The sequence below is a fragment of the Pelodiscus sinensis genome, chromosome 6 (assembly GCF_049634645.1).
Source record: "Pelodiscus sinensis isolate JC-2024 chromosome 6, ASM4963464v1, whole genome shotgun sequence".
Classification (NCBI taxonomy): Eukaryota; Metazoa; Chordata; order Testudines; family Trionychidae; genus Pelodiscus; species Pelodiscus sinensis.
The window spans coordinates 76,439,610-76,452,993 of NC_134716.1; the positions used below are offsets into that span (position 1 = coordinate 76,439,610).

The 13,384-nt window shown below is 39.2% G+C and overlaps 1 protein-coding gene across 2 annotated transcripts in view; it reads right to left on the bottom strand.

The window, feature by feature from the left end:
• Positions 1-13,384, bottom strand: part of RASA1 (RAS p21 protein activator 1) — a 118,588-nt gene that overhangs the window by 86,645 nt on the left and 18,559 nt on the right. The window contains exons 2-3 of one of the 2 annotated variants that reach the window (XM_075932187.1): positions 5,646-5,798; positions 484-619 (exon numbers count right to left, since the gene is read on the bottom strand). In XM_075932187.1, coding sequence (XP_075788302.1) covers positions 484-619; positions 5,646-5,798 — 289 coding nt within the window. Of the gene's footprint in view, positions 1-479; positions 620-5,645; positions 5,799-13,384 lie in introns of both variants that reach the window. The other variant, XM_075932186.1, reaches the window with a different exon arrangement.

The window sequence follows — 13,384 nt, forward strand, 5'->3', positions numbered from 1 at the left end:
ATTTTCAGAGAGTTCAATTCTTTACCTATAAACTGGATGCTCTAAAATGTTCCCATTCTATTTTATCAAAGATCTTATGATGATGATATATTCATATAGTGATGTTCTTACTTCTTTCTACCTCTTACATTTTATCTCCATAAACTGTATGTTTTCTTATAATTTTTCTGGGTCTATCTTGGGTTTCATACCATACTCATTGCTATAGTGTGAGAATAGCTCTACAATATACAAAACCTAGTGGGTTTTTTTTGTTGTTTTTTAGTTACAATACACAATATGTAGTATTTGCAATAGCAAACATGCATCTATATAATGTATTAATCCTTATATATCTGCTGTGAAGGGGGAAATTATTATAAAGAAGAAATTTGCTAACACTCTTCTTTTCATACTATAAAATGATAAATGTCGAATCAAATAATATTTTATTAAAAAGAAAACAAAGAAAAAACCTGTTACTCTTAGGAAGTTATTACTTGCCTCAGGAGGTGCTACAGGGAAAAGTAATTTTTCTCCCTTCAGCAAACAAGACACGTGACTGTAATAACCTATTAGGTCTGAAAGTGAAGAAAAACGTCGTCCACCAATATAATAATCTCCACACATGGCAATAATCCTGTCAGAAAATAAACACTAAAGTTAATTTATTTATTTCTATAAATATCCATGGATAAATTTATAGAAAGGTATGGGATCCTACAATATATATGCTTTTGAAAGCAAACTATTTTCAAATAACACACCTAAAAAAGGCATTCTTTCACAGATAAACACATATATATTTTGACAAAGTAATTTCCAAGAAGGAGTGACAAAGCAGGAACATTACGGTTTACAAATATTTTAAGTGTAAAAATAAAATGATGACTTAAGGTCAAAATGCGGAGTTAAAACTAGAATTAAATGAATGAAACAGGAAAATTGAAGTGAACATCAAAGAGTTTTCTATGAAAAATATTATGTTACTAAACAAAACAGAAGCTTAATTGCTCTGAACTTTTAAAACTAAAAGATACAAAATATTGTCCTAGAAAGTCTGTTTTAAAAAACACATCTAAATCAAAAAGCTGAATTAGATCATCTAATAGATGTTTTTCTTATAAAATAAAAACTAAGAATTGCAACTAGGTTCCGATCCCAACCAGGTCTAATTTTGACAAAAGTGTTAAAATACTTCATTAAAAGGAAAGAGTTGTACTGGTGACCATATATCTGCAGAACACTGAATACCTCATTTTAATTATTTTGATTTCTAGATTTACTGTAAATGTCAAGTAAGCTTTAAAATTGTTCATATTTTGACAATCTTTCCCCCTTGCTGGACTTTTACTTATTTGGAAACATGCTGACAGATGTAACAGCAAAATAAATGCACAGAAAGAAATAGATGGTTTAAATTGAGAAAAAATAAAATAGGTGTAAATTGTTATTATTTATTATTTAAAACAAATAGCCCAATTAATGAATATTATCAAAAAGCTAAGTAAATTAAAAACGTGTTATACCAAGGTTTTAACTTAATCCCCTAAATAAAGTGAAAGATTAAGAGTGCTGTGTTTACATACTGTAAGTATGTGTAATATTATAAGTATCATGAAAGATGACCCATGCCCTGTGGGGAGGGGATATAGGGAGAGAGTAGAGTGAAGGCACCCAGCTTCAGCAATTAAAATCTAGGGGGGCACACGACTCATAGGTCCTGTGACCCCACACGTTACAAGTACCATGCACACTTCAATTACTATACCAGAACAAGTTTAAAAAGTGACAGCCTAAACTCTGAATCCTGAACGTCCTGAATCTGTGAGTTTCAATAAAACAATATTTTAAAACATTTCCTCTATACTTAATTTATTGTCAATTTCACACAGAAAGATTTGATTAAAGCCAAGCAAGAGTAATATCAATAAAGTTAGCTATCCCAAACAATTTCCTATAATTGCATAACTGCTGGTGTCAATTACAGCTTAAGTTTCCAGCTATACAGAAGTCAGACATCAGTACTGAGAAAAACATTATATTCTTAATCAGTACTATTTGTACGATACTGTGGCTGTAAAAATCAGACTGATTTTTTTTTTAAGTTGTTAACATGACAACTGAACAATTCCTTTGGTTACAATGCTTACATAGATTTGTGGACAGATTCAGATACGTGGACAGTTATATGAGCACCTCTTATTGTAATGTCCAATGTGCAATCAGATCCAAAGCTTTTTATAAAAAGTAACTGACTTTTGGGGGCTACAGTGGCTCTTATTTTAAAAGTTTATTGTAACTACCAGAGTATTCAAAGTTGACACCAACTGGGGACACATAAATGAGGAAAAAGCTTATTGCAATTCACTGAAGAATGTCTGTGGCACAGGGATAAAAGAAAGCTGTTGTATATTTCTTCTGATCTGACTTGATAGAACATTTATACTACAAGAACATTATTAAATTGTGCAACTGAGCTGTTAGTAAATGAAGAAAAAATATGAGCAATTACATTTAACAAAAAAAATGAGCTGTAGCAAAGCTTCGGCTTCGGGAAAACAGATTGATTTAACATCTGAAAAGTCATTTTACATTTTTTTACGTTCGACTTTCAATTTCAAACTGTAATTAAAAGAATGGAAATACTTGAAGATCTATTTAGAAAATGAGTTGTTGGAATTTGAGAAGCTAATATTTTAACACCTGAAAACTAAGAACTAGCTGCCATTCTCGTTCTTTTTTTCAAAGTTAATGAACATTCCAGAAATTAAATGAACAATTTGCCTTTGGGGAAATTTGATTCTATGTTTAGGTTAAACCTACTCTTCCACACAATCCCACAGTAATTCTTGACTCTGCTGCTTTTTCTGTTTGTTATCTTCTACCATTTTCTTTGACTATGCTCTTTCACTTCAGATATAGGTTTACTGAGAAATTTTCCTGTTTAGTCTCTAAACCTATTAAACTGTCCCTTTCGAACAACAGATTAACGTAAGTCCTTCGACAACATCTATGTCTATCAGACTTAAGTCAACTATCAAAAGCCATTCAACAAACATAAAATTTTAAACTCTAAGAAGGATCAGCCAGTTTCTACAAGGCTGCAACAGACAAAGATTTAACTTTATAGTCATGGTGGGGGGGTCTCAATTTATCACTACTCTGGCCTGAAGGAATTACCAGAACAGGGGACTGCATAATTAAGATTCCAGTCTTAAATATCAGAGGAAAATGTCCTCCAAATCCCCAAAATACATGCTTGAAGCTCAGAGATTTCTGACTGTAGCACTGCCAATAGTGTCTTAACTGACCAACCTTGCTTCAGTTCTCCTGGCCAACAACAGCACCAAAAGCATGCTAGATCTTCCTAGAACAGCTGACCTAGTCTCAAGAAGTTTTCTACTGTGCAGAGCTTGATAACACTTGGCAACAGACAAATTCATTAATTCACCGCTTCCTCACATATTTGAGTCTATAAGAATGAAGCGTCCTCAATACAGAAAATCTTCTGAAGAAAACTTCTCACCATGGCCCAGGAGATGGATTAAGGGACTGACGTACGGGAAAGATGTACCAAAGATTAAAGATTCCATGGATTGCTAGTTCATCTATTCTGCTTGACCTAAATTCCATCAATCTGAAATCTGTCCTTCCTGAAGGCCAGAAGGTCCAGCTTCAGACTTGATAAACTAAAATACTCCTTATAAGTTACTCCTTTCTAGAGTTCAGCTTTATTCTATTCAAACAATCTGCTGGAGAACTGTTTTCCCATTAGCTGTTAAGACTGAAGTTCAGTCAAGCTAACAAAAATCTATTTTCTGGGGACTGAAGGATGTTATTCCATTAGCACAATGTATGTTGGCCAATATTGACATTTACACACAGTAAGTTTCATTTATATTAAGGATGTTAAGACGCAGGTAACTGAGTAATCGTCTAATCGATACAATTTGTATTGACTACACGATTAGTCGATAAGGGGAGGCATAAGCTGGAACTATCCCCACTGCGTCTCTGAAGTTTAAATATAGTAGGAGCAGGGCACGCAATCCGGGACCAAGCATACTGCACCTCTGCTTCACCTGCTCTCTCCACACAATGCAGAGATGGTGCAGGAGGGAACCCACTTTTAAGCCGGCTCCCATGCAGCACTGGCTCCTGCTCCCCCAGCTTTCTATCTCCGATAGCGTCAGAAGGGAGTGAGTAGTGGAGTAGTGACTTAACTATCTAATGAGCCCATTTGCATAGGCTTATCAGGTGTCTACTTGACTAGTCGCTTACATCCCTAATTCATATGAACAAGAACAAATACACTCCTTAAAACTGTAATCCTAGACATAACTTGGGAGAGTGGGCAAAGGCTTACTAATATCAAGAGCAATCCATTCAAACAAATGCATTGTTTCCAGGAAACTCTGAAAACATTAGACAACAGATTCCTTATTTTTTTTCTTTAATTTTTTTAAAAAACAAAGATACAATTTGTTGATGCTGGCAGGTAGGTAGGTAAGCACGTAAATAAATAAATAAAACTGTAATGACTCTCTGCGTACACACTAAAAACAATTCTCTTTCAGTGACTCTGATTAACAAATAAGACACCTGCCTAATACTGCCTATAAGCCTATTCACTACAATTCAAGGTTTAAACAATTTTATAGTATTTTTTTCCATTTTGCAGCTCCATTTACTTCCTGATGCTTCAGTGTTCTGTTCTGAGTGCTGAAAATGTAGATCAATGTCAAACGCACTTTAAAACAATATACCGTATTTTCCGGCGTATAAGGCGACTGGGTGTATAAGACGACCACCTAATTTTCTAGTTAAAACATAGGTTTTCACCTATAATCGCCATATAAGACTACCCCCCCTTAAGAGGCCAACCAGCAGCGCCCCAGCTGCTCTGCCCCAGGGTCCACAACAAAAGCCTGGTCTACTGCGGGGGGAGGGGGGGGGAGCCCACTAGCTGCGCCCGCCCCCCAGCAGACCAGGGACACAGGGATCAAAGCCACAGTGGGGTGCCGCGCCTCTGAGGCTTTGCTCTGGCAAAGCCTCAGAGGCGCAGGACCCCTCCGCCTCCCCGGCTTTGCTCCCGGTGTCCCTGGTCTGCTGGAGACGGTCCCCAGCAGACCAGGGGCACCGGGAGCAAAGCCTCTGAGGACGCCGGCAGCGGGACAGCCGCGGCGCATCTGGGCTGTCCCGCTGCCGGAGCCCCTCCACGGCTTTGCTCCGCGTCTTCCTGGTCTGCAGACCAGGGAGAGACGGAGCAGCTTTTCTCGCCCCGGAGTACACAGGCGGCGGGACCATGAGGTCCCGCAGTCCGTGTCCTCCGGGGCGAGAAAAGCCCCGTTCATACCTGCAAGTCGCGGACTGCCTGTATGTTTATACCCGGCATATAAGACGACCCCCGATTTTTGGGGGATGTTTTTTAGTATAAAAAGTCGTCTTATACCCTGGAAAATACGGTACTTATTTTAAAACAATTCATGGAATGTAAGCAAATGTACAGCAAAATGAGAGAAACACATATTCAGAACCACTGTAATTGCTAGTTAACATGGACTGTCATGCAAACACTTAAGATTTTTGAATGTGCTACACAGACTTCTACTCCTATACGTACAATAGCTATAACATTTTCAAATAGGAAAATAAATACTCACCTAAAATGATTGACAATATTTGTTTTACTAAGAAATGAAAGCACAAATGACCCTGGCCTCCGATCACTCTCTCGAATAAGGTAGCTTCCAGGTTTTCCTGCTTGCCGAAGACGTTCTTCTGCAATTGTTCGGTCAAGTTTTCCATGATACCACCTGGAAAAGAAAGTGTGAAATAAACAGGTGATTATAAAGTTTCAAAGTGTGGTCATAATAAAAACATCTTGAGTACTGCAAGTGCTTTACTATAAAACATTAAATCCACTGAACTCTAATGTGTAAACTCTGATGAAGTTTTCAGTTAAAATCATTATGCGTTTCCTTTTTTTGGTCTATCACTATGGAAATTTAATGTTGGTTACTAGCTTGTCTCTTTTTTTAAACGGTTACTTAATGCATCAATCTGGGTTTAAGAAGATTGTTGCATTTCAGAACTCTCTTTTCAGCATGGTTCATTGATTTGCCCAAATCCATGTCATGACAGCCCTCATTGAAAGTTCCCTCTAAATAACTAATTTAATTAAAAATTGAAGATGAAAAGCAGAAGGGGGTTGGGGGTGGAGGAATCCAAGGAAGGATTCTGTCCTCAGTCAGAGATTTTGTGTAAACAGTACAGATACCTCTCCCTCAGGCTGTGATTTAGGTGATTTTCCCCTAAGAAGAGCAGTTCAGAATGAAAGACTCAAGTGTTTAAATTACATGTATCCTATTTCTGAAAACATGAGTCAAGTAACTTTTTCCTTCCTTCCAGATAAAGGTTATCTGCAAAGGAAATAAAGGGATTGTGCCCCGTTTTGGCTTTGTTAGGTTAAAAAAAATCAGGACTTTTAAAAAAAGAAAGAGAGCCTGCCTTTTTCTAACATTAATTAGAACAGTAGACATTTGGTGTAACTCAGAAGACTATGATGGCAAAAAATTAAACTAATCGTATCACAAGGGTGAAAACTAACATTTTTTAAATTGAAATTGAGGTTCAACAGAAGTTGACACTTACACAGAAAAATATCCTACTTTACATAGTTGTCCCATTTATTTTAACCCTATACTGTACATCAAAGATATATTTTAATTAAAATCTCTACCATACCCAACTCTCCTGCAATCTCTCCATTATCAGTTGGCTTATGTCTTGTAGGCACTATGAAGTATCATTCTTAAAAGAAATGGTATATGGAGTAGTATAGGATAGGGATGTTAAATTTCGATTAATCTGCTAATCGAGTAGTCGATGGAATTTCCATCAACTACTTGATTAGTCAATGGGGGGGTGGGCTCCCTATCCCCCAGTGCCTCTCCCTTTGGAAAGTATCAGAGCCACCTTTGGGTGGCTCTTGTACATTACAAAGGGAGAGGAGAGGAGCAGCAGTGGGACCAACATGGGGGGGGGGGGACTGTTTCAATCCCCCACTTGTGCCATTTCTCCATTGCTCCCTACCCCCCGGAGATGGTGCTGGGGGGAGGGGACCACCTTCTGAGATAGGCAACGGGGGCGGGGGCGGGGAGTGATTAGTTGAGTTCCTACTCGACTACCCAATAAGCACTTGCTTATCATGTAGTTGACTAGTTGCTTACATCCCTAGTATAGGAAGTGATATTTGTAAACTATGAAGATGTCAATATGAAGTAACTGAAATGAACAAAAGAGTTGTCAATGCTGCCACTATGGAAAAGGAGGAAACAGAATAAATGAAAAGTTTGGATGAGCAGTGAGGGGCAGAGCTATTCCTTACAATGGAATTTTTAAATTGTACAAGGAAGTTCCCTCAAACAGCCCATTATAAAATTGCTGACCTCTGAAAAAATTAAATCCTTTAAACAAAGTTATTTCTATATCATTTCTGTTAGGGTTTATTTACAGAAACTGGACTAGAGGACGCATCGGGAATCGTACAGTCTAATTATGAATGAAAAAGTTACACAGGGTAAGCTATTTCACATCTCTATCTCAGTTTATCAGTGTGTAGAATGCATACGATTGCTTTATTATACTTCAAAATAACCACTGAGATAGATGTTTGTAAAACACTGATAGCTTTAAATGAAATGTGCTGTTCAAGGGAAAATCTTTATTTCTCTTTCCTCATTTATTAAATTTGGCAGAAAGAAAAATCATTAAGAGTTTGTCTACTTTAGTTTATTCTCCACTTGAAATAACATCCCTGACATAATTAAGTCTTCTAATAAATGGCTCTTTATACTAGATGGAGAAAACAAAACAATAGAAACTTCTCCATAGGACAGTGTTTCTCAAAGCGGTCCATGGATCCATTCTGAGAAACCTGCTAACTGGCGCTCCCATTTGTTTATTTCCCAGCTCCACAGCCACGGAGCCTTGTGACACCTATTGGCTCCTTTTTGCCATTTGCAGCCAAGGGGAGCCGCTGGAAGTAGCGGTTTGGCCCACGCTGCTTCCCGCAGTACCTCTTGGCTGCCAACAGTGAACCAGACCCAATGGGAGCCACAAGAAGCCAGTAAATAAAACAACAAAAACAACCAGTTAGCAGGTTTCTCAGAGTGGATCCACGGACCATTCTGAAAAACACTGCCATAGGAGGTAAGGGTTTTTTTAAGACTTACAGGTTGAACTACTCTAGTCCAGCACCCTTGAGACCTCACAGAACACAGGCAGCCCAAATTGTCTAGCAATATTACAACATTTCTACTGCTTACTAGGCTTTTAAAAGACATTTAGGTGTAAATTAGAGCTCTATAAGAGCACAGAACACTGAGAACCAGCACTTGTGGCTATAAACAAACTTTATGGGACTACAAGAAACTTGGCTACACCCATTATAAGTGGACATCCAGCTAACTAAAATCATGCCAGACCACACATGTTGCTGGACCAGAGAGTGCCGGACTAGAGAGATTTAACCAGTATAAATGTGCACTATCACCCTTCTATTTTACAGTTCTGTAAAACATACTTAGGTATCTCAAGTTTTACAAACTTGTGGACTGGAAGCTTTTATTCACAAAATGAAGAGTGTCTTCCATAGGAGGCATATCATTGTTTTTGATACATTCTAAATTATTTCCTCTGACTCTGAACAGGATATACTTGTTATTTTCCACATATCTGTATTTTATTACCTTTATTACCTGGTGAGTGTAAGTGGCTTATAGAAAGACATTATCACCATTTACCTCTGAACAAAAAATATGGCACATTTAATAGGAATATGAACGACTCGTTGACTATCCAACAGTAGACTACCTACTTGATCTCGTGCTCCTTGAGGTACTGCCATTTTGAAATGCTGCAGGGAGCACGGGCCAGCGGGAGACTCAAGCGGGCTCCGTGCCCCGGCAGCGCTTTCGCCTTAAAAGGCAGAGGTGCCCTTATCGACTAATCGAATAGTCAATACAAATTGCATCAACTATTCAATTAGCCAATTAATCTAAATTTAACATCCCTAATATTTAATTTCCCTTCTTATGCCAGCACATAAATTCAATCAAAGCTACAAAAACATATCTTTTCTGTAATTTGAATTACTATTTGCTAATAAAAAGATGCTCTTTTTCAGTTTTAAACTGCTGTTCCTGAATAGCTATGAAACTATGTTCTGACATCTGTTTTATTTACTGAAAACTGATAGGATAACATTTGCATTTCACCAGTATTCAGCAGTGATGGCAGAAAACAGTTCAAGTTAATATCCTCAGGAAACCACTGCAGATAGCACACATCTTTAGAAAACAGGATACACACTGAAGCAGGCATACTGAAGATATTACAGTAAGCAAAATAGTTTTCAGGAAATAGCTACATTCTTTTTCCAGAGAAAGTATAGTTTTAACACTAGATCGCACTGCCCTTGCTGAAAGGACATGAAGAAATACTATAAATTTTTTTCATAAATCAGTCTTATATTTTACATATCAAATACCTCTCGCCTTTCAATGTGCATATTAGGTAAAGAAATATACCAATACATGGTGCATCGTATTGTCTCTCCAAACCAGCATTATAAAACCAGGTAATTGAACTACAGGTATTAGTATCATGTTCAGAATCTTTTAAAAGCACATTCAATGAACAGTTAAGTTACATCAAGCATCCCTCTAACAAAGACAATCATTATAGTTTTTTTTTAATTTATACTGAAAAAGGTACTTGAAAGAATCAGCTCAATTTTACATACAATTTTACATACTTACGTCGGATCCACAGTTACGAACGGGGCTGCCCCGGAGTATACGGACTGCGGGACCTCGTGGTCCCGCCGCCCGTGTACTCCGGGCGAGAAAAGCTGCTCCGCGTCTCCCTGGTCTGCAGACCAGGAAGACGCGGAGCAAAGTCGCTGCCCGAGCCCCCGCCCCCCCCCCCCCCACCCCAGCTGCTCTGCCCCAGGCGTCCCCAAGTCAGCTTCTGCTGAAACTGACCAGCGCTGACTACAGGAAGCCCGAGGCAGAGTTGCTCTGCCTCGGGCTTCCTGGAATCAGCTGCTGATCAGTTTCAGCAGCAGCTGACTTGGGGACGCTTGGGGTTCTTAAGTTGATTCTGTATGTAAGTCAGAACTGGCGGTCAGTTTCAGCAGTGGCTGAATCTGGACGCCAGTTCCGACTTACATACAGATTCAACTTAAGAACAAACCTACAGTCCCTATCTTGTACGTAACCCAGGGACTGCCTGTATTCAAAATGATGACCAGTCCAAAACCATATCACCTGTAAAAGGAAAAAAAAAACCCCTCACAACTCTGATAAGTACTATAAAATGGATATAGATTATTTGGAGGGAGCATCCAAAGGCAAAAAAAATTCTATAAACTATTAAAAAGCATCCATCTGATTCTCTAAGCCAGGGCTACTCAACTTTGAAAGTCCCGGGGACCACAATGATACTCAAAGCACATGAGGAAGGCCACAACTTAAGTGTGGTTGCATATACATGCAAATAGCTTCTTTCACACTTAAGGGCATGAATACAAAGATTAAGGCAAGACTACACACCACACAGGCCCCATTTAAGACAGTTCTGCTTTTATCAATAAAATACAATATTTACCCAATTTCCACACATGACAGCACTTTTAATGAGTCTGAGAATTTAACTACTAAAATGCATATCAACAGAAGATCATTATATTGACTACTTTTTGGTTTTGGCCCCCACCTGCAGGCCACATGTTGAAACCCGCGAAAACCCAAACTGCACCGTCGGCTCCAAACAGGCTATGGGCCACATGTTGAGGACCCCTGTTCTAAGTATTCTTGACAAGCTTTCGAAATTACACTTAAAACCTGTCAGTTCTCCACCCACCCACCCCCCCACACACAGAAACTAAGCACAGTGTAATCTACTATATATTTAAAAGAGTTTGTGTCTGTCTGTCAGGAACTCCTTCTAAAATGTAAGAGTTAGGACCATATTTGGTATACAGCTTCCTCTTATCATAACTTAATGCAACTTAAGGGCTTGGTTGCCAAGGAAAATGGAATGTGCCTGGAATGGAACTGCTTCTCATAAAACCATACAGAAACAAACAGGTGGATGACCACTGCAAGGTTAGCATCTACAAAAAAAAAAAAAAAAAAAAAAACACACTGTAGGTGAAAGAAGACTTATCTGTCTGCAGCTGTTAACCATTTTCTGTGCTCATAAAAAAATAGGTCATTTCAATCCTACTCAATTTTATAACCATTTCCACAGACTTTCATAATTGCAGAGGAAAAGCTGCTGCTACGATTAATATATTTCATGTAGTGTTATAGGTTCTAGTCTCTTTGTAATATTGCAGTTGGGATGTGCCATCCTCCACTCCTCCCATCTCACGTTTTGATTCAAGGGAACATATTAACATAGGAACTGTCATACAGAAATACAACCGTGGTCTACCAGTGTCCTGTCTCCATTATCAGATGCTTCAGAGACAAGTACAAGAAGCCCTGCAACAGAACATTATGCAATGATATTCCCAAATGCATAAAATTTCTAAACTCACTATTTAGAAACAAAAGGAAAAACTCTGTAACACTTTAAAGACTAACAAGATGGTTTAATAAGTCATGAGTTTTCGTGGGCCAGACCCACTTCCTCAGATCATATTCTGGAAGAGAATTGACATGACCATATATACCAAAGGAATACAATGAAAATAGTAAACACATTATTCAACTGACAAATCAGATTTAGTACAGAAGGTGGGGTGAGGGAGGGAGGGAATAGCTATTATGAGTCAATTAATGGCTAATCAGGGGTGATAAGTGGGGAAGTTGTCTTCATAATGGTTAAGGTAATTAGCATCTTTGTTAAGGCCCATTCGTAAAGTGTCAAATTTAAGCATGAAAGAAAGTTCTGAAGTTTCCCTCTGTAATCTGGTGTTAAAGTCTCTTTGAAGTAAGACGCATGTAGTAAGGTCATTAAGATTATGTCCAGGTAGGTTAAAATGAAAAGCAACTGGTTTTTCCTTGTAAAGATGTCTGATGTCTGATTTGTGGGCATTAATTCTTTGACAAAGTGTCTGAGAAGTCTGTCCAATATACATAGCAGAAGGACACTGTTGGCACATGATGGCATAAATTATATTTCTCAGCCTACTTGGTCTGACCCAGTATAGTCATTCTTATGTTCTTATCCCTAGGTAGTTTCCATACCAAATCTAAGGACTGCAATTTATTTATTTCTGACTTTAAAAACTTTTTACTAGCTCCCTTTTGTATAAAATGTACATTTACAACACTTTAAAATATTCTTTTCAGTCAACATCTTAAACAAGTAAAGCAGAATTCATCTACATTTTCCTATTTATAATCTATTATTAGCCTGCACAATGAGAACGGATTTTTTCTGATGCTCTAGCACAATGTAATAATGTATATTTTTAAATTTCACCTGAGGTCAGGCCTCAGCAAAATACCCTCCATGGGCCAAATCCGGCCCACCAAGCTGCTATAGCCAGCTCGCAGACACAGCAGGGGGCCTCAGGCAGACTCCCTGCCTGCCCGCCACTCCTTCCCCCCGCCCCCCCACTGCTGAGAAAAGTGGCCATTGCAGTGTTCTTTGAACAGCTGTGAGACCAGAGGAGACAGGATAGGCTTCATATGCTGCCCCTGCCCCCAGCACAATCCCATTGGATTGAGAAGCACCTTCCCCCCTCCCTTCTGGCTTGTACCGGTTCAAAAACCACAATGGTCCCTGCCGGCAATGTGGGGGCAGGACAGGTAGGGAATCTGCTTGAGAAAACTGCTGGCTGGTAGTCAAGCAGATAAGTCTCCCAGACAGAGCCTGCCTCTGGCGCCCCAATCCTTTGCACACCTACCCCACATAACCCAAGCCCTCTGCCCCACTTCTGCACCCCAATTCCCTGCCCCAGGTCACAGCTACCTCCTGTCCTAGGTCACAACACAAACTTTCTGCACCACTACCCCAAATAACCCAATCCTCTGCCCCTCTCCTGCCCCCATATTTCCTTCTAGATTCTGCACCATATCAAACACCAAATCCAGCACCCCCACCCTCCCATACCGCAGTCCTCTGCCTCAAGTCACAATCCCCTCTTGCTCAAAGTCACAACCCAAACACCTACACTCTTGACCTCTAACCCAGGTTACAACTGCTTCCTTCATACAAACAGCTTCCCAGACCTCACACCCCCTCATGTATCCCAATCCCTGACTGCAAGCTACCCAAACTCCATCCCAGACATCCTCCATTAATATAGAAGAATGTGGCCCTTGACCACTTTCCAAATTCTTGGAGTGACCCCCATCAACAATTGCTGCCTCACCCAGCC